This window comes from Gekko japonicus, unplaced genomic scaffold (assembly GCF_001447785.1).
Source record: "Gekko japonicus isolate JY-2015 unplaced genomic scaffold, Gekko_japonicus_V1.1 scaffold66, whole genome shotgun sequence".
Lineage (NCBI taxonomy): Eukaryota > Metazoa > Chordata > Lepidosauria > Squamata > Gekkonidae > Gekko > Gekko japonicus.
This window is the reverse complement of record NW_015163605.1, coordinates 1,864,998-1,889,722: the sequence shown is the minus strand read 5'-3', so window position 1 is coordinate 1,889,722 and position 24,725 is coordinate 1,864,998. Positions and strand designations below refer to the sequence as shown.

The 24,725-nt window shown below is 44.5% G+C and overlaps 1 protein-coding gene across 1 annotated transcript in view; it reads left to right on the top strand.

The window, feature by feature from the left end:
• Positions 1 to 24,725, top strand: part of MYO3B (myosin IIIB) — a 426,227-nt gene that overhangs the window by 382,769 nt on the left and 18,733 nt on the right. Inside the window, 1 exon segment of the mRNA XM_015407261.1 lies at positions 7,424 to 7,530. Within this exon segment, the coding sequence (XP_015262747.1) occupies positions 7,424 to 7,530 (107 nt within the window).

Here is a 24,725-nt window from a genome sequence, read left to right as displayed (position 1 = left end):
TCCTCCTAATCTGCCCTCTCTGTGCCATCCTACTCCAATAAATCTAATCACTTCCATTAGGAAGTTATTTATCGTTTAATATCTTTTAACCTTAGCTTCCAGAAAGAAGCTCAGAGTACTATACAAAGTCATACGCACTTTCCCCCTCATAATTCTACGATTTTTTCTCACTTTCCCCCCCCCTCACAATTCTTTGAATGTAGGTTTAGTTAGTAGATTAAATTGAGAGATTAGAAAGTAGGTTAGACTGAGAGACAGTAACTAGACCTAAGGTCACCAAGTGAGCTTCGTGGCTGGGTGGGGAACTGGATGCAGGTGCTCCTAGTCTGGCATTCTATCCACTACACCAGGCTGGCTCTTAAGTTATTTGTCCTTAGTTCTATATTTCAGTTTATTCTGCTAATAGCAAAAATGTTCACAAAACCAAGAGGAATGTTATCTCTGGTGACACCATAGCCTTCCAGCCCATCATATTTTTGCCACATTTTCCTCTCCCACAGTTATTACAGAAATTGGGCACAATTTACATCTTTGGATCATTGGCACCACTTTGGGTACTCTCCTAACTCTACTGTCTGACCATTCATTCAAGGCTGGCGTAGACCAATGGTTCTTAACCTCCAATCCTGTCTGTTTTCTCATTGAGATATATTAATTATGTAATTGTAATCCTCTGGGCCCATGGGAAGGAGGCCCTTTAGACCTTCTGTGAGGAGATCATCAACTTCCAGTCCATTGTCAATCTGATCCTGGACTAGTCCTTGTCGGACAGCCTACTACAAGGATGCAAAGAAAATATAAACACTATCTCGGGGGTCCCCAACATGGTGCTCGTGGGCACTACGGCACCGGCCGATACCTTTTCTGGTGCCTGCGTAGTGTTTTTAGGAAGTTGGCAGGGCCAGGTGGGGCTCTTGCCCAGCAAGGCTTCTGGTTGACTGTTGGAGATTTGATTGGCTGTGCAGATTTTTTTTAAATGTTGCTTTGCCAGCAGCTGCCACCACAGCACAAGGATCTGCACTGTGTTACTGAAATTAAACTGACTACACCTCCTGCAGCAGCTATGTTGTGGCAGCCATTTTGTTGCTGTGCCCACCATGCTGTGTCAGAGGTCCAGATGTGCCCATAGGCTCAAACAAAATGAACCAGAAATTCACTGGCCACTGCATGTATTTACAGACTTCCAGTATCCACTCAAAGCTCACCACCAGAGGTCATTTCGGGGGGGAACGCGGGGGAACAGAGTTCCCCCGGGTGAGGTATGGGGGGCGGGGCACATGACGAAGCCCCGCCCCCTGCTTCCGGCGGGGACCGTTAGGGGCGGGGTGTGTGGCCTTACGACACACTTCCGGTGATGTCAGGGTGTGTGGCCTTATGACGCACTTCCGGTGATGTCAGGGGGTGTGGCATATGCTAATGAGTTATGCTAATGAGTTCCCCTAGCTCTTTTTCTACGAAATGACCCCTGCTCACCACACAATGTACAGCTATCATACATATAGTTCCTCAGACAGCAACTTGGTGGTGGAAAGTGCCGTCAAGTCACAGCTGATTTATGGTGACCCCATAGGGTTTTCAAGGCAATAGAATAACAGAGGTGGTTTGCCATTGCCTGCCTCTGCGTGGCAACCCTTGACGGAGTTGGTGGTCTCCCTTCAAGGACTAACCTGGGCCAGCCTTGCTTAGCTTCCAAATCTGATGGCATTGGGCTAGCCTAGGTCATCCAGGTCAGGGTGACAGAAATTCTGCACATGAAGAATTCACACATCACACTCTTAAAACTACACCACACCAAAGAGTATGAAGAAACAAGCTGACATGGACAGGCTGTTTTCTAGGGCTCAGTGTAGCCAGGCAAAGAAAAGAACGGGACTATTCTATTGTCATCCCTAATTGCCAGCTAAAACCATTCCAGGCCCCGGTCACACGGGCCAGATAACGCGGGGAGGAGGCGTGGCTATTAGTGCCGTCGCAATTTGAGCCGCTGCAACGCGAACAGATGCTATGTTGGCAAATGGCATTGTTTTTGTCGGTGTGTGGTTCTTGCAGCGCTTCAACAGGGCAAAAGGAGTGCGCTGGGGTGATCAGACGGAGACAGTCCATCTGTGGCCTGTGGCAAACCGTTTGCTAGTAGCTCGTGGGCGGTACTTTTTAACTCTGAATCTTCAGCAGTAAGCTATGGGCTGGGGACGGGCGCGCAACACTTCCCAGATGTTTCCATATGATCGTGCCCGTTACTCCGCCCGGCAGTCGTGCCTCTCCCGAGGCAAATTCTCCGTGTGACCGGGACCCCAATTTATCATTGGATAGATCTAGGCCAGAGGTGTCAAACTCATTTGTTATGAGGGCCGCACTAGTTTTTTTTCCCCAAGGGATAACAAACAAGGGGGATTGCCTTACATTTCAATACATATGAGTTACGAGGGCCAGGTAAGAGCCCTGGACAGGCCAGTTCCAGCCTCCAGGCCTTATGTTTGACACCCCTGCTTTATTTCCTATCTCGTGTGTGTGATATTTTTATTTAAGTAGTTGAATGTAGTAGGGTTATTTTCTTAATAAATTTCACAAAAGATATTCCTGCCTGTCATTTATGTCACTCTGAGTGGGTTCTGACTCTGGTATAGTTGGAGTTTCTATCCCTAGCTTGCACACCTATAAAGCAAACAATCTCTTAGCTAATTCCTCCATCATAATTCAAACAGAGGCCCAGGTGTTGCGGCTAACAATGAAGCAGTGAACCCATGTCAAAGTGGTTTCCCTTGATATGGTTGTCTGTGGTAAATACTACCAGATTTTCTTACCCGTTCATATTTTAGCCTATTTACTCACAGAAGACAAATAGGCTTAGTGAAACGGTATTTCCTTTGGAGGAGGCAAGTAGCAGACCACCCAGGAATGATGCAGAAGAGATTGTATCAGAATGCGGATAGATTAAAAAGACTAGAGGAGAGCCCTGCATGCAACTGATGGAGTGGCTTGGGAAGAGAAAGAAACTGCAGACCATGGTAGTAGAACATTTTTAAAAATTAGTTTAGCATTTTTAAGAGCTTTACTGTCTCAGGAGATAAGATGAAACAGCCTTCTTTGGTATATATGGCCTCCATGTGACTGCCTTTTTGAATAAAGAATTTTGTCCATGGTACTCAAATTCCATGCTAGCCGAATCTCATCAGATCTCAGAAGCTAAGGAGGGTCAATACTGGTTAGTACCTGCATGGGAGACCACCAAAGTAGTCCAGGGTTGCTACACAGAAGAAGGCAATGACAAAACATCTTTGAACATCTCTTGCCTTGAAAACCCTAAGAAGTTACCAGAAGTCAGGTACAATTTGACACCACCTCCACCACTCAAACGCCATAAGGGTTTGTTGCAAAATAATTACTTACAATTAGAATTTTAGGTTTTTTGACAGCCCTTAGAACATTGCCTGAGACCTCAATGGAATTCTACATGTTTATGATTCTCAAAGACTGTGCATACCATTTCACGCGTCCTTAACCTCACTCTGTTTCATCCTGATCCTGCACCTCTCAGAACCAGCATGTTGATCAGTTATTGGGCCGTAAAACTTGTCTTATCCTGAAGACTGGGGATTAATTAAAAAAAACAAAGGAAGCCCAGCCAAACAAAACAAACCCCTGATCTCTGAGTTCCAAAAGCCAACTCAGACAGGTAGAACTTATAGTGTTTACAAAAGATGTTCAGGCTTGGGTTGATGGAAATTCCCATATGAACATACCTAACAGGAAAATGTCAGTTATGGAGCTTTTTCTGATATCTTGATTTGGAGTTCCCCCCCGCAACACACACACACATACACACACATACACACAGAGAGAGAGAGAGAATGATTCACCAGATATAAAGTCTATTTATTACGCCACCTCTCCAAAGACCTAATCAAAGCCACTCACAACTAAAGCAATACAATAAAACCAAGCCAGCCATTCAAAACAAACCAGGGCATAAAAATAGTATAAAAATGAGTGACCTAAAATAATATTAATAAAAACAGGCTAGAAGCAGGTAGTTTGCCATCACCTTTCTCTGCAGTGTCTTCAAAGAAGACCATAAAACAACTTTAAAAGATGGGGTCTCTTCATTAAAATGTTTTGAACTGGTGCCTAAAGGAAAGGAAAGTAGGCACCAGGTGAGCCTGAAAGACAAGGTGCCACCACTGAAAAAGCTGTATCTCTGGTCACCAGACACCTCACGTCTACAGGTGGGGGCACAGGCAGCAGGGCTAAAGAAGAGGATCTTAATTAGTGGGCTGGACAATACAGGAGGAAGCAGTCCTTTTGGTACCACAGCCTCAAGGCATTTGGGGGGCTTAAAGGAAAAAACGTGCACAGCAGCATTCTTGTTTTCCCTGGATTTTTATTAAGCTTTAGTTTACTCCCCCCCCCCCTTGAGTTTTTATGTGGCACATCCACCAATTATCGTTTTCTTTCAAGCCCATGGTGTCATTCCCCCCCCCAAAAAAAGCCCCTGACCTATTTATTGTCCCTGTAGAATTTGTGTGATTCTGATTGTTTTATAGTTTTAAGTGGTAGTTTGGAAACTGCCATGGGAACAGGGCTGATGAGGGCAAGCAGAAGTGTAAATGTTTTAAAGAAATAGGTTCCATAACTGAAGGGGAACCACTGAGAATTTCTCTTTTAATGCGCTTACTGCCTGAAGCATCCATGCAAATGATACTGTTGAGGGAGCATCCACACTTGATTGCAGAGATTGCAATGGGACAGGCCAGAAGAGATGGTCTGTGTGAAACTTTAAGCTTAAACTAAAAAGCCAGAAAGTGATGGATTTCTGTCCCATGAGGTTCACTCCAGTGTCTTCTATAGGATTAAATTCTTTAAAAAGTAGCTGAGGAAGTTAATCAGTTGCAGCAAGACATCAAAGAAGTCCACTGGTACCTTAAAAGCTGTTGGAAGAGAAGGCCTAGTTGTTGTCTCAAGCCTCAGCCTCCAATGGGGGGGGGGGGTTTGTTGTAAACAAGTCAGTGAGATAGACTGGTAAACTGTGGGTTTTCCTTCTTGTTTACTGTTCTGACTCTGTCCTTTGAAGTAGCCTGATAGATTACAGGGAAATTGCCTTCCTTCCTTCCATTCTCCTCTCACACATTCCCTCTTCTCTCGCACACATCCACAACGGAGGCTGGATGCCTCTGTGCATCCAGACCCATCCAAGGTAGTTTAGACTAGTTCCGTCTCTGTCTCTTAATCTTCACTATCTAGAATGTAGTTCCTAAATAAAAGGACTATTGTTAGTCTAGCACAGTCTAGTGAGAACAAAGGGCTTCTACTGCATGTAGCCAAGGTGCATACTGCTAAATTGAGAAGGGATACTGGACTAACTAACTAGTTAATCCCAACAAAAACTAATACATGTATTGCAGCATTAAGAATCATGGACTAAAGCCCTCGTCAGATATAGGAAGCAAACAGGAAACATAAATCTGTGTTATCTGTTTACTCATACACAATAACATTAACTGCAACAAACAGAACCACTGAGAACTGGCAGGTGGATTGTTTTGCAGGACAGTTTTAAAAAGTGAAAGAACTCATACCAAAAACATGAGTTCATCAACTGAAACAAGGGTCATTCTTTTCTTTTTTAATATAATGTTTATTATTTGCAAATTTTAATTGCAGAGGAGACAATATTAAAATAAAACACTCTAGTAAAAGTCATCTTAAAGAAGTAAAGCGAAACATACACAATTTGAGCTACTCATACACACCATCAGGTACACAGCTTAGAAAACAATTCTTTGCAAACTATCTCATCTGCCATAAAAAGGGAAAACTTCCAATAGATTAAATTGGATAAATAATGTGTAACTATTCAAATGCAGCAATCTAAACTGATGACAAGCACATTTTAGGATGTGAGCTTTAATCTTTGTTGCAGTCAAAATCCCATGAGTCTGTAGGGGTCACGATGGGTTCACAAGCCCGTGGATGTAGATGACTCCTCACGCCCAGCAAAGAAAACTGGATACCACCATTCTCGGTGGGACCCAGAGTACCATCTCAAAGTGCCAGTTTCTAGTGTTACTTCCAAGATCATTAAATGGTTGAGAACCAGTGTCATCTGGTGGCTAGCGTGTCAGACTGTTACCTGAGAGACCTCGGTTAGAATCTCCACTCTGCTACGAAAGCTCACTGGGTGACCGTGGGCCGGTCATTCCGCCTCAGTTACCTCACAGGCTTGTTGTTGTGAGGACAGAAATGGAGGAGGGGGAACATTGTTGTAAGCTGCTTTGGGCTCCCAATGGGGATAAAAGCAGGATATAAATATCTAAACAAATAAATGAGCAATAACTACAGTAATGAATTTGAAGAGCTTGTTTTGTCCTGTTGGTCTCCTAAGCTCAGTAACCAATAGAGGTGAAATAAGTTTTTAAAGGAAAACTTCAACATGATTTTGATGGCACTTGCTATTTATGTTTCACTTTCACCAGTTCACACATTATTTTGTGAAGTGGTGACATGAAGAGGTTGTTACATACGTTGTGTGTGTGCTGAGGTGTATATACAAACTGACCGCAGTTTAGAAGAATCAGTAGTTTTTGAGGGATTTCTATTACATGGGAATGTCTAAAAAAATGCTGAATAGTTTCACGCAAATATGAAAATAATGCTGGTTTTTAACGAGATAATAAAGAACAAGCTTCTCAACTGTAATGAACCATGATAATTAGAACCTCCCTGTCCAAAAGCAGTATAGCTGTGGGAGAAAAACAACAACAGGGGACAGCAAAAACTACTCAGACTTGTTTTATGCACTCAGCATCCTAGACCTGAAGGACTTTGGTCTGATCCAGCAAGAGCTATCATTTATTAAAGTAATCCACCAAATCCGTGCTTCTTCTAATCAATTGTTCCTCTGCTCCAAGAAGTACCTTTTTAATACATATTTTAAAGGCAGCAATAAAATATTCTTTTTGCTTTTATGGCTGGCTCAACAGACAAGGAATATATAGGGTGACTCTTTCAATGAACTAAGAACAGGGGCTGAAGCAGTAGTAAAGTCTGGGAGTTTCTCAGATGATAACTCTAGTTAGTCACCTCACCACACTGTTCAATGAAATATACAGTACAGTCCTAAGCAGAGATATACCTTTCTAAAATCCATTAAAGTCAATTGACTTAGAAGGGCATAACTCTTCTCAGGCTTGTGCAGAACGTGCCTGTTACCAGGGCTGACGGTGAGTAAGGCAAAGGGTTTTTTAAAAAAAAAAATAAGTTTCATTCCAGTATTCCTAGAGAGGCTGTGCTTAGTCAGACTGGCACAGCTTGGCGAATAATTCCAGGAAACTGATAGGACGGAAGATTCTTCTGGTTCTAAAATATGCCAAGACGTTAACAGCAGCTGGTGTGACTGAGATCTCAGCGGTGTTCCTCCTCTTTTCAGGTTCAGAGAACGGCCTTGAACAGAAGCTGAAGGCCCCCCGCCGACGTTGCCAGCAGCCCAAAATGCTGAATAGCCCCGAGGACAACTTGTATTATAACCAGTTAAACGTGAGTTCAAAGTGGCAATGAAGCTGCTCTATTGGCTTTGTTTCCAGTTAATAATTTTGTTATTAATACCTGTTCCGACCTCTCCAGCCCCACCCCCCCCCCCCGCCCCACAACACCACCACCCCTGCAGCCCCTCCTGACGTTCTTCAGCTCTCGTCTTGAACATGTGCTTATGCTCTTTATCTGTTGCTTTCATGTCAGGATGTCTGCCTTCACGGTGAATAATTGATGTGGTTTATCAAAGACGAGCAAGATGCATGCTTCATCAGGCTCGCTGGAGCCCTTTGATCAAAAAAATTATGCTGTGACTTCTGATATTATCAGCATCTGCTTGCATTCAACACAAAATCACTTTGAATTAAAAATTAACGACTCGCTGCTTTGCTTTGACTGTGTGTTCTTGGCCCTCTCCGCAGGGATCTCTAGAATATCAAGGGAGCAAGAGGAAGCCAAGAAAACTTGGGTAAATATCTAGCTTCTTAGATCTAAGCAACTGTAAACAGAAGAAGTCCTTTGTGATATTACGGAAAACTGCACACCAAGAAGAAAATAATAATAATCATAACTTTCTAGAGGTGTTCCTGAAAATAAATAGTAAGTCTTTATCTCTGTAGCAACTTGGGGCATTTTCTACTGAAGCAGATTGGATTCTTGCATTTTATGCTGTCTCTATAAATGTGAGAACCATCTCTTTTAGATTAGGGGAAGAAAAAAAGGTTCTATTCAACGGAAATCCAGTCAAAGTTTTCCTTTGTTTTTCTGCTTATTTTGGAAGGGATCTAAGCGGGAGACTGATAACACCAAAGCAGAGTTACACCCTTCTAAGCCCATTGACTTTGATGGATTTAGAAGGGTGTAGATCTACTTTGGGTTGCACTATAAAAGTCCCATGAAGAGTGAGCATAAGCCAAAGGTGAGTGGCAGTAGGCTGGATTGTCTGACCCACAGCAAGTACCAGCTGACAGAGCAAGACCAGGTATTTGTCCTTAGAATAGGATAAGGTAACACACATTCCCTTTTTGTTCTTGTCAAAAGGGCTACTTAATTTTTTTCTTGTCACCTCATCAAGGGAAAATTTGACTGCTCTGCCAGTTTGGAAGTGTGGAATACTTATTTGTTTTCCTGCGAAGGCCCAGGTCAGCTACTGAGAACACTGGCTATAAAGTAATGCTCAACTATCGTCAACACTGGACTCTAAGTTTGTTCAACATATCCTATTAGCAGTGCAGTCCTAAGTATAGTTACAGCTTTCAAAAGCCACTCCAAACAAACCAGTTTTACATTGTCTCTGCAAATTTTATGCAAGCTTATCCCATGAAAGCTGACATGTATTAGCAGGGATGCCAACCTCCAGGTGGGGCCTGGAGATCTCCTGCTATTACAACTGCTCTCCAGAGTACGGAGATCAATTCTCCTAGAGCAAATGGCTGCTTTGGAGAGTATACTCTATGGCATTGTACCTTGCTGAGGTCCCTCCCTTCCCCAAGCCCGACCCCCAAAATCTCCAGGTATTTCCCCACCCAGAGCTGGCAACCCTATGTATTAGGATAAATGAAGCCAAAACTACATAGTATCTGTGAAGATCCATTTAGGACTTCCTTTAGTGCTGTTGATGATTCTTTTATAACAGTCTTCTAATAATATTTGTACAGGTTTCATTTTCTTCCTGTCTAAGACACACAAGTCTGGCTCAAGTAGCATTCTGTCTCATCATGCCATCCATGTGGCTGCCTCCTGCGGCCAGATCATAGTTATTAATGTTGATGTCCAAATGTGAATAATCAGCTAGCTATTGGTACTAGCAGTTGTCATTTATTCTTTTGTTATTTGGGTGTGGACATGGGCATTAATATAATTCCTGGAAACGTCTGCTGTGTATCAGCCATCCACATTGTAAGAGGCACTTTCTCATTTTGGGAGGTCTTAAAATGCTTCAGGGAAATACTTATCTAAACATTCTGTGTGAGTGTGTGTGGCAGACCACTTTAAGAAAACAAACTTGGACTGCACATAGTAAAGAATCCTTGTCGTTTTTTTAAAGTATCTTAATCTGGAAAATATTGCAGTTTATAGATGGATGTGGAAACGGAAATAATCTGACCAAGATAACTTCATAAGTATTTGGAAACTGTATCTTCAATTTTGGAACAGGACTCAATTGGAGAAAAATGTTAAGACAGAAATTCTATGATGTATCTGAATTAATGTGCGATTAGGTTTATTAGATATGCAACATTCTGTGCAATGTGATTATCTTGATTCTGCATTAAATTTACCTTTCATAGGTCCCTTTTTCCTCTGTTTTTGTTCTTATATATTTTTTCTGTCTCCATCCCCCTTTTTCTTTTTCTTTTCTTTTTGGTTGTGCTTATTATTATTACTTTCATATGTACATATTAGAAAATTAAGTATTGATTGATTAAGAAAATAATGTTATATATTTATTGTTATATATTATTATATGTTATTATTATGTTATATACAGTGATGGTATATATTTTCTGCACAACTCGCGTGTTTTGATAAAATAAAGTTAAAACATATCGCTTAGAGCATTTACACCCTGCCTTTGTACCTTTACTGATTTACAAAATTGCGGCAGGGGGGGGGGGGGGGGGGGGGATTAACATTTCTTTAACAGAAATAAAATAAATGAGTCTGTGATGAGGCCAGACTGCTCTTTGTGATACTGCTGTAAAACTGGGAAGACAAGGCTAATAAAAATGTGTGCCCTAGCTCTGTCTGTGTGGGGCCTGGAGTTCTCCCAGAATTACAACTGATCTCTAGACTGCACAGATCAGTTTCCTGAAGGAAACGACAACTTCAGAGGGCAGGCTCCAGTCACCATACCTCTGCCATGCTCTTTCCCCTCTCCAAACTCTGCCCTCCCCTGGCACTGCCCCCTAGATCTCTAACAATATCCCAAGCTGAATTTGGCAATTCTACTTTTTGTCTACTAATCACATGTTCAGTCTGCCCATGGCTGTGGCTGCTGGGCAGCTCTCTCTTTATACGCTCCAAGCCCTGATACGATGACTCCACCCTCGCCTACACACAAACACATAAATGTTGCTACCAGGCAACCTCAGTAACTGATGTCAACAGTCACAGGTTGGGGGCTGCAGCTCTTCAAGTAAACAGAACTACTCCTTTTCCTTCTGTGGTGCTGTAGAGGACCAGGAGAACAAAAAGGCCCCTCTCCATCCCTCAGATGGTCCCACGGCTGTCTCTTTAGGAGCCACAGCAAATCCAGTAGAATATATGCCTCCTCGTACACACATTTGTCAGAATAAACTTTTTAAAAACCACACTCTGATTTACCTGAGAAACACTTGACGTGAGAATGTAATCTTTAAAATGTTCTCTCAATGACTAAATCATTCAAATAGTCTCACTGTCCCCCCCCCCCCCCCCCCGTCGGATCACAAGCTGACTTATGGCAACCCTGTAGGGTTTTCAGGGCAAGGGATGTTCAGAGGCGGTTTGGCCTTGCCTGCCTCCTAAGGTTACCAGGTCCTCCTGCCCACAAGTGGGGGGTGGGGGGTAGGTAGGGATGCCAGCTCTGGGCTGAGAAATACCTGGAAATTTTGGGGGCGGAGCCTGGAGAGGGCTGGGTTTGGGGAGAGGAGGGACTTCGGCAGGCTATAATGCCATACAGCCACCTTCCAAAGTGGCCCTTTTCTCCAGGGGGACTGATCTCTGTCACCTGGAGATCCTTTGTAATCCCAAGGGGATCTCTAGCCACCACCTGGAGGTTGGCAACATGATGCACTTTCCTTGTAATTTTGTAAAGTTTTATTGAGAGTATCATGGATATTTCCTTGTAATTTTGTAAAGTTTTATTGAGAGTATCATGGATTTTTCCTTGTAATTTTGTAAAGTCCAATTCATTATACAACATGATCTTTACTAAATGTTCTAGTCACTCATGTCACAGTGTTTGTTGTATTTTCCTCACCACCTGGAGGTTGGCAGCCCTAGGGGTAGGGTTGCCAGCTCCAAGTTGGGGAACTCCTGGAGATTTGGGGATGGATCCTGGGGGAAACAGGGACCTCAGTGGGGTACAATACCACGGAGTCTACCCTCTGAAGCATCCATTTTCTCCAGGGAAATGGATCTCTGTAACTGGAGATAAGCTATCATTCTGGGGGATCCTCAGGTCCCACCTGGAGGCTGGCATCCCTACAGCCTCCCTGTCCAGACCCTGGTATTCCTTGGTGGTCTCTCATCCAAATATTGTCCAAGGCCAGCCATGCTTAGCTTCCAAGAGATGATGAGGTCAGGCTAGCCTGGACAATCCAGGTCAGGGTCTCATTTACCATGTGTGCCATGAAATCCCAAAAGTAACTGGAATACAGGTCCTGAACCAGAAAGTAACTAGTTAAAGAGGTACTTTGTATTGCCAGGGTTTGAGATGCCATTACTGTTTAGGCATGACAGTAGGGCTGTTCCTTATCCCCCACATGTCGATCTTCTTAGCCGAGGGGGGGGGGAATCTAGAGTGATTGGAATAGGCATTTGCTCTTCCTTTGCTTCCCTGCCGGAATTTGTGCTTTGTGGATGGAACATTCTGATTTAAAGCAACAGAGATCTGGAAGTACCCAGGGCCAGTTGGGGAGGAGGCATTGCAGGGGGAGAAGAGCTATTTGGCCTGTGCCTCGAGCTGAAAGGAGATCTCAAATTTAGACACGCATTAATTTTTTGGCATTTGGTAAGTTTCACAGCTTGTTTTTATGTCCAACACATGTTGTGTTTTCTTTTTAGTATGGCTAGGCAGTGGCCCTGGCCTCTCTGGATCTCTGAGAGGACCAGGAAGTACCATAAACCAAAGCCAACCCCTTGAATTCTGCCCAGCGATTGTAGGAACGTAGTGCACACCATGGTATACTCTCCCATGAAGCTGAATTCTTTACCACCAGCAGCTCGAGAAGTTGTCAGGCATAAAACTATTTTGGTTTCACTGTCCAGACAAAGGCACTTCTTGAAGATCACCATTCAGCATGGCTTGTGTTTTCTTTTTCCCTTAGGCAAATAAAAGTCCTTGACTGGGAGGATGAGTACTACAAATCATTGTCAGCTGCTGATTCCATCTCAGAAGAAGACAACAACACATTCCAAGCTCTTCCTTCCTCCAGAGGGGTGTCCTTTCAGAGCTGAGCTTTTACCACTCAACTTTTTTGTTACAGTGCTGGTAAGAATCCAAGCACATGTTTCTAGTTTCTGGTGCGTGTGCATAATGTGTGCATATGTGCATAAATATATAAAGTAATGGCATGTCTCCTACCACTCAGCAAGTATGAAGCCTTTCCCCAGCCTAAGGAGTTTTCTTCCCCCAGACGAAGAGCCACTTAAGTCGAAGGAAGTCTCCTTAGGCTTGTTGTTGTTGTTGTTCACTCGCACAGTCGAGTCCGACTCTTTGCGACCCCATGGACCAGATCCTTAGGCTAGAAGGTAGGATACATGTCTGTGGTGGGATACATGCCATCCCAGTTTCATTGATATGTCACTCTTAGTTTTGTGATCTCTACTTTAAAAAACCACTTTCTTGCTTTCCAAATGCAAAATAAATATTCCGTAAAGTTCAGGAAGTCGCCAAACATTGCTCAGTTGAGAGGCAGTGTGGATTCCAATATAATTTTAGGGAAGCCATAATCCGCACTGTCTTGACACCCTTGCCAAAATTGGGGTGAATTCAAAAATACTCATGTCTGCCATGGAAAGAGGGCAATCAAGCTAAATCTGTGTCTACGTTTTGCAGCCTCTGCTTCAAAAATGCGGCTTCTGCCAGGTCTCCCCGGCCATTGGTGGGAGGCGGGTGGGAGGGATGCCAGCTCCAGGTTGGGAAACTCCTGGAGATCTGGTGGTGGAGCCTGGGGAGGCCAGTGACCTCAGTGGGGTACGCCGTCATAGAGTCCGCACTCCAAAGCATCCATTTTCTCCAGGGGAACTGATCCCTTAAATCTGGAGATGAGCTGTAATCCCAGGAGGTCCCCAGGCCCCACCTGGAGGCTGGCATGCCTATTTCACCTACAACAGGAGACTATCCTAACTGTTCTGGCATAGCACAGCTTCTGGTACATCTACCATTTATAACAGCTTTGTAAGACACAGCATAGTGGAATGTCATTGTAAGATTTTATAGGACACTGAAAACTTTAGAATGCTTGGAAGAATTGGCACAGTTGGGGGGAAAAACTGTAGAATAACTCTTTAAAAATGCTGAACTGTGATTTTGACTTTATCTTGCAAAAAAGAATATTTTGCAATAAACCATGTGACTCTTATTCCCCCTGAGGAAAGAAAACATCAAAAGCCCAAGTGTCAAAATAGTTAATAGTGTATTACTAAAATCACTTAACTTAGCATTTTATAATGTTCTTGTGAGTGAAGTTGGAAATAAAAAGGCCAAGGCTGGTACTTGGTATAACTTCAAGAAACCAAGTTACATGCTCCATCATTCAAAAAAGGGGGGAGGGGGATCTCTTTTTACTTAGGTAAGTTTACAAAAATTGTGATTACTAAATCCTTCCATCTAATATTTGAAATCTCCTGCAGTTCCACATCATTTAGAGTAGAATCGCCAACCTTTCAGGTAGCACCTAGAGATTCCCTGCTATTACAGCTGATCTACAGATGACCCCTGGAGAAAATGGCTGCTTTGGAGGGCGGACCCTATGGCATCATACTCTGCTGAGGTCCCTCCTCTCCCTAAACCCCACCCTCCCCAGGCTCCACCCTCAATATCTCCAGGTATTTTCCAACACAGAGCTGGCAACCCTAATTTCGAGCCACCCACACTGAATACAGGCTACTTCATACAGAAGCCCAGCAGAATCTTGACATATGTCCTGTTTCTGATGCCTGCCTGCAGAAACATGGAGACGGTGAAGCACTGGGCAGTCCACGAACCTGAGTTCTCTTACTGGTTCTCAAATGATATGGGCCTGATCTAGTAATTTAGCCCAAGGTTACTTTAATTGTTTTGCTCTCAGAAGTTTGCTTCTGATTCCCTGCACTTTTTGTGTGGTATTTTAGATGCTCTACATGAAGCTGCCTTATACTGAACCAGAACATTGGACCATCAAGGTCTCTATTGTCTACTGGAGCCAACTGTGGTGTAGTGCTTATGAGTGGTGGGTTTGATTCCCCACTCCTGCACATGCAGCCAGCTGGGTGATCTTGGGTAAGCCACAGTTCTCTCAGAGCTGTTCTCTCAAGAGCAGTTTCTCTCAGAGCTCTCTCAGCCCCATCTACGTCACAGGGTGTCTGTTGTGAGGAGAAAAAGGGAAGGAGATTGTAAGCCGCTCCAAGACTCTGAGTGAAGGGCGGGGGATAAATCCAACTCTTCTTCTTCTTCTTCTTCTACTCAGACTGACAGTGGCTCTCCAGAGTCTCAGGCAGAGGTCGTTCCCATCACCTACTGTCAGGGCCTTTTGACTGGAGAAGCCAAGGACTGAACCCAAGAGTTTCTGCATGCCAAGCAGAGGCTCCTCCACTGAGCCACAGCCCTCTCTGAATATTATTCCACAATACTAACAGTTGTTACTGATCATCGTGTAATTTTTGAAGATCGTTTAAGAGGGTATCCATATTGGTCTGCAGTAGAACAGCTAGATTCGAGTCCAGTAGCACCTTAAGAGACCAGCAAGATCTTCAGGACATGAGCTTTCTGATGGAGGGCACTTTGGCTCTCAAAAGCTCATACCCCCAAAATCTTGTTGGTCTCTAAGGTGCTCCTGGGTTCGAATCTAGCTGTAGTTTTTGAAGTGAGACTTGCAGAATTTGTGACATGAGATCATGTCTCCTTGCAAGCAGCATGCTTCACATTTGAAGCGGCTCAAAGAGAAAAAAATTGGCTTAATGCAAGCAGAGGAGAAGGGGAAGGGGATGGAAAGGAAAGGTCCACATGGTACTCTTGCATTGTGTTGTGTATCGCCTGAAGACTGTTTCAACTTCTACACAGCATCCAAATATCATCATAACCACGTTTATTTGTAAGCAAGTTCCACTGAATTTCTGGGTATTATAGTTACAATTGCAGACTAAGCAGCATTTCACATGTAAGCCCCCTGGAGTGTGGAATATCGTGGCTTTTCAAGCATAACAGTTATTTTCAAATGGGATCAGGGCGGAACCAGGAAATTATAGGGCCAGTTAACCTAATATCTGTTCCAGGTAAATTGGCAAAAAGTATTGTTAAAGATATCAGTTGAGAGCTAGTGTGGCATGCTGTGCTTCAGTTCTTTCTGGTGGTTCTAGACTTCTAAAATACTAATGCATTGGTTGTTGAATGTCCCATTTTGTTGACTGTACCGACTCCCTATGTAGAATCCACCTTGAGTCCTTGTGAGAAAGGTGGACTATAAATAACATAAATAAAAATAAAAGCAGGATTTTTCCAAACTGGGTGAACAATGGGCAACAACATAGTAAATTAAGGGTCATAGTAGACAGTGCAGTTAAACATCTAGCATGCAACTGTGGCGAAAGGGGGGAAATTCCAGGCTAGGGATGATTAGCGATGAGATAAAAGAGAGCAACCTTGTAAAAATCAGTCTCTTTGGAATAGTATGTACAGTTCTGGATGCCCCATCTCATAAAGGACATCATAGAGCTGAATAAAAATTGCAGAAAGGAGAAGCCCAAATGATCAAAGGGCTGGAATTATTTCCGTATAAAGAAAGAACAACGGGTTTAGTGTTTTGAGGTTTAGGGGAAAAAATGACTAAAGGAGGACATGTTCTGCAAGGCACAGAAAAAGTGGATAGAGGACTTCTTATCCCTCAGTCATTATGCAGGAACTTGGGTCATCCAGTGAAGCAGTAGCTGCCAGACAGACAAAAGAAAGCCCTTGATCACATAATACTTACTATGTATTATTCACTCCCCCAAGCAGAGGTGAGAATCATTGGCCCAATGGCTTTGAAAGAGAACTAGACAAATTCATGGGACAGTAGGGTTGTCAGTAATGGTTTACCATTATAAGTGAATGAAGCTTGCGTGCTCAGAGGCATTGTACCTCTAAACACCAGTTGATGGGCAACACTACTGATGTCTGCTGTCTCCATGCACTACTTGTGAGCTTTCTAATTCGCCACTGTGGAAAACAGAATGCTGGACTAGAGGTAGAGGCCATGGCAACCAGCAAGGGGCATGGGGACATAGTGGCAGCAGGGTCGGCCTACTCCAGCATCTCAGCATTGTCACTGGAAATGCGGTGATGTCACTTCCAGCGCATGCTGGGCGTGACATCTTCATGTCACTGGCAACATAAGGGTGCTCTGGCATTTGGGCAAAAATTCTATAGTAGAGTCCATTTTTACCATACCGTTTTTGACCAAATACCGGAGGGTCCCTGTGTCACCAGCAATGTGATGACATCACTTCCAGCATACACCAGAAAAGATGTCATCACATCACCAGCGATGATACTGAGATGATGGTGAAGACCTCCCCACCACCAGTAAGTCCTCCTGTCAGCCAGCTGATTGGCAGTGGGAGTGCAGGGCCCAGGGACAGGTTATCCCCTACCCACAGTGGGGAATGGAAACCCAAACTAGAGGTCCCATTGTCAAGCTCCATCAGGGCCCTTCTTGTGTTCTTATTTACTCATAATACAAACTCTCATTGCAACAGGGGGGATGTACATATGTTAAATCTCTTCTGGAAGCATTATTACAGCTTTCTGTTAAGGCCTGTGCCAGATCAGTTAGGGCTGGGTTTTTAAAATATTTATGCAAGGTTTATTCCTATAAATACATGTATGTATGCACACAAAAATGACATGTTTTAAAACCACTGTTACATGCCCTGAATTCTTGGGCTAGAATTCAGGGCATGTAAATAGTGCATTTAAAACATGTCATTTTGGGGGGATAGGGTTGACTAAAATTTTGATTATGGGTTTAAAGCTTTAGTCAGTTCAATTGGTAGACATCCATTTTAATCAATGATAGCAGACTTTCATGTTGAGGGCACACTTGTTATTTTGGTCCTGATGTCTCACTGCAATTTCTACTCAGAAAGGAAAATATTAAAAATGAAGGGGGGGTTCCAACAATGAGGGATGGTGATGGCATAATGCAACCTGATCAGTGGTAGTATGTGGGTTGGCACTCAGCTACTCTGATGATACCGTGTACCAGTCAAGGGAGAAGTGTTCTCTGCCACCATCAGAGGGAATCCCTTGGTGGTAGCAGTGACAACGTGTGGGCAATTTGACTTGCAGGTGTATGCTCCATCCCTAAGGATTGACTAGGGGTGCCCAGCTTGGGCCACTGACTTCAGAGATCTCTGTCCCCAAAGGAAGAGAAGAACTCCCTTTCCATTTGAGCTACAGATTTGTAGGGTGGAACTCACTGGTGCAATTGAGTATAATTAAATGACTTTCCCATCTAGAAATCTGTTTGAAAGAAATCTTCCAAATCAGTATGGTTGGGAAATTAGATGAACTGAATAGTTTCCCTAGGGACTACAGCTAAGACTGGGGAGACTGAGGAGGCACTGAATAGGGGATAGCGGATCTAGAATGAAAGTCCTATTGTGCTCAGTCTTACTGGGGGGGGAGCAAAAGAGAAGCAGCCTCTTGGCATCACAGCTGTCTAGTCGCTGGGACTGGGACAAATGGCCATTTCTTTACATTTCATCTCAACCTGTCTTTGTATATACATAAATGGATTTGCCTAAGGACCTTATAAACACTGGCCTTCTAACTGCTCGGGAAAGTGTCGACGGATTAGTATTAATTGTAAATGTGTGTCTATCTGTATGTGGAATCTCTCTTGAGTTCCCATTTGGGACTGATCACCAGTCATGGAAGAAGCTCCAAAAGACAGCAGATATCCTAGAAGAGTGGTGGGGCCCATGGTGGCCCTACAGCGACCCTCTTTTTGCCTTGCATTCATGGAGGAGGCAGGCATGGGCTTAGTTCAGGACTTGTGTCTCCCTGACACCGCAGTGCAAGGTGACTAGCAGTCTGCCGAATGAACAGGAAAATTCACATGCCAGCAGCAAAATCATATCGAACACATCAAGTCCCTTTCTAAAAAGTGCAGACAAAGAATCTTCAAGGATGAATCCAGAATTCAGTGGCATTAACGGAAACTTTTCTGATCACTTAGCCTATGACTGATGAAGGGAAGAAAAATTATTTATAAAGGACATATCCATAATGTGTAAGCATACACAATTAGAGATAGAATATGAGGTACAAATTTGGGGAAATGTAACTCTTGGAAGGAGGTGCGGAGGCTCAAGTGGTTAAGACGCTGAACTGCAGGCTGTGGAAGGTCAGTAGTTCAGCAGTTCGAGACCCGAGTGTGCCGCATGACAGACGGAGCTCCCGCCTCTAGTTCCAGCTCCTGCCAACCTAGCAGTTCGAAAGCAAGAAATTGCAAGTAGATAAATAGGTACCACTTCGCTGGGAAGGGAACAGCGTTCCGTGTGCCTTGGTGTTTAGTCATGCCGGCCACATGACCACGGAAACGTCTTCGGACAGCGCCGGCTCTTCGGCTTTGAAACGGAGATGAGCACCGCAACCCTAGAGTCGGATTCGACTGGCTTTCGAGCAAGGGAACCTTTACCTTTACCTTTAACTCTTGGAAGCCAAGCAGGGGTGGCCCTCTTCAGTGTTTGTATGGAAGACCACCAAGGCATACCAGCATTCCTACACAGAGGCAGGCAATGGCAAACCACCTCTGAACTTCTCAGAATAATCAGAATGGGGAAAAAAGTCCAGTAGTAGCTTAAAGACTAGCACATCTTGCTGGGAAATTGTATGGGGGAAGGCTGGGGGGAGTCTTTCAAGTGTAAATCTTCAGGAGAGAAGGGAGGAGGAGCAGCTATAGAAAGGTGTGGGACTTGTCATTAATCAAGAGAATTAGCCCTTACACATACTGGATGGTGAGGGAGGTCAGAGGTTCAAACAGATAAGATTTTGCTATGACATAATAACATAGCTACCTGTTTGTAAAGCTATCGTGACATACAGAAAAAATAGGGGGGAAAGAGATTTTTCTAGGGAATACGAACTGGTCATATAATGTACTGTATTGTTGGTTTACTGGGGCTGTGGTGGCTCAAGTGGTTAAGACGCTAAACTGCAGACGGGAAGGTCGGTAGTTCAGCAGTTTGAGACCCGAGTGCCGCATGACGGAGTGAGCTGCCGTCTCTGGTCCCAGCTCCTGCCAACCCAGCAGTTCGAAAGCAAGAAATTGCAAGTAGATAAATAGGTACTGCTTCGGTGGGAAGGTAACAGCGTTCCATGCACCTCGGCGTCTAGTCATGCCGGCCACATGACCACAGAATGGTCTTTGGACAGCGCTGGCTCTTTGGCTTGGAAACAGAGATGAGCACCGCACCGGATTAGACTGACTTTCAAGCAAGGGAAACCTTTACCTTTATTGTTGGTTTAATACAATTGGTTTAATGCTTGCACCCATGTCAGGTTCTGCTACCCATTCAGTAGCTGCACACCTGGCTGGTCTGCAGCTGTGACCTCAACGCCACTGTCACTGTCCTGGTTAGGGATGCCAGCCTCCAGGAGGGGCCTGGGGATCTCCCAGAATTACAGCTCATCTCCAGACTACAGAGATCAGTTCCCCTGGAGAAAAGGGATGCTTTGGAGGGTGGACTCTATGGCAAGATCCCTCCCCTCCCCAGGCTCCACCCCCAAATCTCCAGAAATGTCCCAACCTGGAGCTGCTGGCAACCCTAGCGTCCAGTGAGGGCCTCTTATCCATCTTCCCCATTCAATGGTGGGAACTGGGATCCTCCTTGCAACCTGCCATGTGCGCTGCTGCTGAAAGTAAGCCCTGTTTCTTTGCTTAGGAAGGTCCATTTTGGCTTCAAAATGGCTGCAACATGCTGTTAATTATGGCTCATTTTTGTACAGATTATAGCCATCTCATAATCCCTTGAAAATATTGCCTTGATTGTTTTTATGGGTCCCCCCCCCCTAATCAGTTGTGGCATATAGCACAAGGTGACTGGATCTCATCATAGTTCTGACTAGGGTCGCCAACTTCCAGGAGGATCTCTAGACAACCAAGATCTCCCAGAATTACAGCTCATCTCCAGACTACAGAGCTCAGTTCTCCTGGAAAAAATGGCTGCCTTGGAGTGTATACTGTATGGCAGGTATGTCCAACAGGTAGATCGTGATCTACCAGTAGATCGCAGAGGGGTCAGAGGTAGATCACCAGCCCCACTTGGTCTCCTGGTTTGCTGGACAGGTGTTTGGGGGTTTTTTTATGATTGTTTGGTGGTTCTTTCTGGATCTTCATCTCTGTTTTGTTTTTGCTTATTTTGCTTACCAGTAAATGACAGAAGGTGCGTTATAAATGGGGGGGACAGTGGAACCCAACTTTAGTGGGTTAAAATCTAATTTGAAACTAATTTGAAACTTTCTTTTCATGGTGGTAGATCACTGGCACTTTTGGCCAGAAAAAATAGATCACTGCCTGTTTGAAGTGGGACATGCCTGCTGTATGGCATTGTACCCTGCTGAGGTTCCTCCCCCCCAAAAAAAACCCTGCCTTCCCCAGGCTCTGCCCCTAAAACTTCCTGGTATTTCCCAACCCAGAGCTCACAACCCTAGTTCTGACCATCCTGATTTGGTCTATTCATTCAGAATAGAGCGCATACATAGAGAATGTATTTTGGTTGAAAAGCACCTGATGCTGTGCTACCCAACAGAAGCTAAGGCCGGGTCTGCTCCATGCTTGGAAGACAAATCTCCTGGGCATCTTTTGTATGCTGCCTTGAATTTCAGTGGTACTGCCAGAGCCACGCTTAAGGTACAAAGTCTGGTTCTTCAGTTCTCCTGGCTCAATGACAGTCCCCCAAACACAATCAACCACCTACCTCTCTACCTTCTGTGTTCCTCTACTTCTAGGGCTGCCAAGTCCCTCCGGGGGGCGAAAATCCCCCCACCCCAGAGGCCCGTTCCCCGACGCCGGGGAATGGGGCCCCGGGGGGAACCCCGCCCCAGCATGCACGTCACAGGGAAGTGACGTTATGACGCCGGGCATGCTGGGGGCGGGGCCACGGCCATACAAGGGAAAACTCTATGATTTTCCCTTGTATGGTCGTGGCCCTGCCCCCAGCGTGCCCGGCGTCATGACGTCACTTCCCTGTGACGTGCATGCGGCGCGCGCGCGCACGCCAGGATCCACACAGGAGTCCCCCACCAGCAAGGTAAGTGCCACTTGGCAACCCTATCTACTTCCCCTTCCTTCTCCCTCCACTTCCTTTCCCCCTCCCTCTGCATTCTGGGGATTATAGTTCCTAGAATGGCTGTGCTGGGTAGGGACTAAGATCATTAAGTACCAGGGCATTATCTAACTGCAATGCTGTTCAGTTTCATGATGGAAGAAAGGTGGGACACATGAATAATATTATAGAAAAACTATGAAATTTTGTTACAGGTTTACAATATTTTGATGCCTGTTCATGATACGGTACTTGGTGAACCCATGTATTTCTGTGCCACCATATTTGTCTTATCTTCTGCTTTCCGTAACAGAGAGGAGGAGTGAAGCATTTTACTACTGGGCATGCCTGCTATAATAAGAAGGCTAAGTGCTGGCATTACAGGACAGTAGTGGGACAACTCTACCCAGGCCCATAGCTATGGTGGGGCATTTCGGGGCCACATCCACTTAATATTGCACCACGCCCCCCAGCCTCTGCCCCATGCCTCTCCATCAAAAGGCCAGCTCGTCCAGGAGTGCCAGTAGCCAGCGGTGCTCAATTGCCTCACTCTCCAACCTTCCTCGCTCTCCACATGACTCCTCGGCACAGGAGCAGTGCAGCAAGGCCTGCCTCCCGGATCTGCCCACTCCTCACCTGCCCACTCAACTTGCTCGCTGCCCTGTTAGCACTCCCAATGGAGCTTCCTGGTCTCTTCCTGGCCTTTTGGGTGGGGGTGGAGAGGCATGGGGCAGGGGCGGGGGGGTGGAGAGCGAGCCGGACTTTATTGGAGACTGCAAGGAAAGGGGCCAGCTAGCATGCGTATTTTTATTTATTTTATTTGTAATTAAGTGACGTCATGTTCCACCGGTTTCCCCATTGTCGTCGTCCCCCCACACTGAAAATTTTCTAACTACGGGCCTGACTCCACCAAAAATCTCTTGCCTGGGGGTCTTCAGTGGCATATTAAAAGAGAAATCTGCTTTCTAAAAGCGAAACCTTCTTAGGCTCCATCATGAGTACACTTTTTAATACAGGAATGTATCGACCCAATAAATCTGAATCATTTGCAATGAGTTTTCTTAATGAGCGCCTAAGACCCAAACTATTCTTTTCCTCCTAGCAGCTGTGTTAGAAGTACCACTTTGGCTATAGTGACGTTCATCTCCAAGACCTGTTACAGGAAACGTGCCCTTATTAAAGTCACATTAAGTACTGCTTTTTATTGATCTGATCCTCTGCCTTAATGATTAGATACTCACTGATGTTTTAATAATAACCCAGCTAGCTTTACCTCATTTTACCGGGTTGCTGTGCCCCAAAGATGCTGGGGGAAATGGGGCTTTACATAACCATTTTGCAGGGGTCTTTAAAGGCTAGAAGGAAGAGTAAAGATTCAGAGGCACTGCCCGTTAACAAAGGCAGCTGGGGGGGGGGAGAAGAGATAAAAGAGGGCCTTGAGTGTGAACATCAAAGGATGGTTAATGACAAGAAATACCATTAGGGTTAGCACCCCCTTTTGTTTCAAGCCTCTCACACCTGCAGTGAATCCCCGGCTCTGCCTTTGTTGGTCTATCTGAATCACCTCTATTAGCATTTATGGGGGGGGGGGAATGCTTGGCAAAACCACTGATATGTGCTCCTGGCCTTCTGTGTGTCCCTTTTATTTATTTTTTTTAAAGTCAGATATTAGTTCTCTGTGGGTTTCCTTTATGTTACAGTATCTGTGGCAAGAAAGGAAACTCCAAAGCCAGGATCGCATTTGTTGCAAATGAGCCTAGGCTGAAAGGCAGGGAGGGGGGACGGAGCTTTTGTTCCTGAAAAGCAAAGTAATATAGGCAACTGTAGGAGAAGCTCAGGCATTAGCAAGAGCAAAACCAGAGCGTGAAATTCAGATTAGGCCCCCACAGGCTGTTAGAAGAAACAGTAGGGAGTTTTTTTTGGGGGGGCACAACGAGAGAAGTATTAGGGGGGAAAGACTTGGCATGGATGAAGGTGTGTAACCCTGTTTCCTCCCCCCCCCCAAAAAAAGGTACTTTAACAGATGGTGGGGCCAGCTGTCTTTTTCAGCCATTTAATAAACTCTGTGGTTGGGATGGAAGGGGGCTGAGAATTTTTTTTAGGTGGGGGGGGATAAAGAAATCTGTCCCGATGTCTTTGCCAAAGTCAAGAACCTATAAAAAAATACAAGTTTTTTTCTTTTTAAAAAATAAGTCTAATTGGAGGCTATTGCCCTGATGATTTGGGTTGTTATCTTCCCCAAATGCCTCTTTTTCCAACAACAAATAGACTCCAAAGCATGCCAGTGTATGAAAACACTTATTACATTGTTATCTCGATCTGTCATTTCAATTTCAGCCTTTGCAAAGGAGGCACCTAATTAGAAAGCTTAAATGAACTGTGGAATGAGAAATTGACTTGGGCTTCCAAGGCCTGAGCATATGACAAAATAATAGCCCAAATGACCTATTTTTATCAGTGAGACGGAACTTCTTTTAAGACTCAAGCTACCAGCCAGGACAAATAGACCAGCTGATGAACTTTTGTAACATAGTGGTTAAAGTGCAGCATTTCCAGACATTGTGATTGAGAATTTCAATCCAAGCCTCGTTGATTCCTGAGAGCCTTAGGTGGGGTAGAAGATGATCTCCTCCCTCCCAGATAACATTGCTTCTCTGCTGCTTTTTAATTCAGTTAGATTTCATTTAAAAAAAATTAAACTATTTAAAAAATTCTCAGTGCAAGCAGCTAAGTGGCAAGTCTCGATTATATGAAAGATGTTCTGTTTGAAAAGCACATCTGGTGTCTTTGAAGGGAGCAGTTCTCATTGCATATTTACATGCTCCCCAGCTGAGTGGCCACCCCTTTAATTTGACAAGGGCTCCTTTTTCTGCCTACAGACCTATTAAAAGCCTGGATTCACTTCCAGTATGCACCAGAAGTTATGTTGCCGGTGATGCCACTACGTCATCAACCTAGGCCTTCCTCCACGGCTTGTAAGTTAC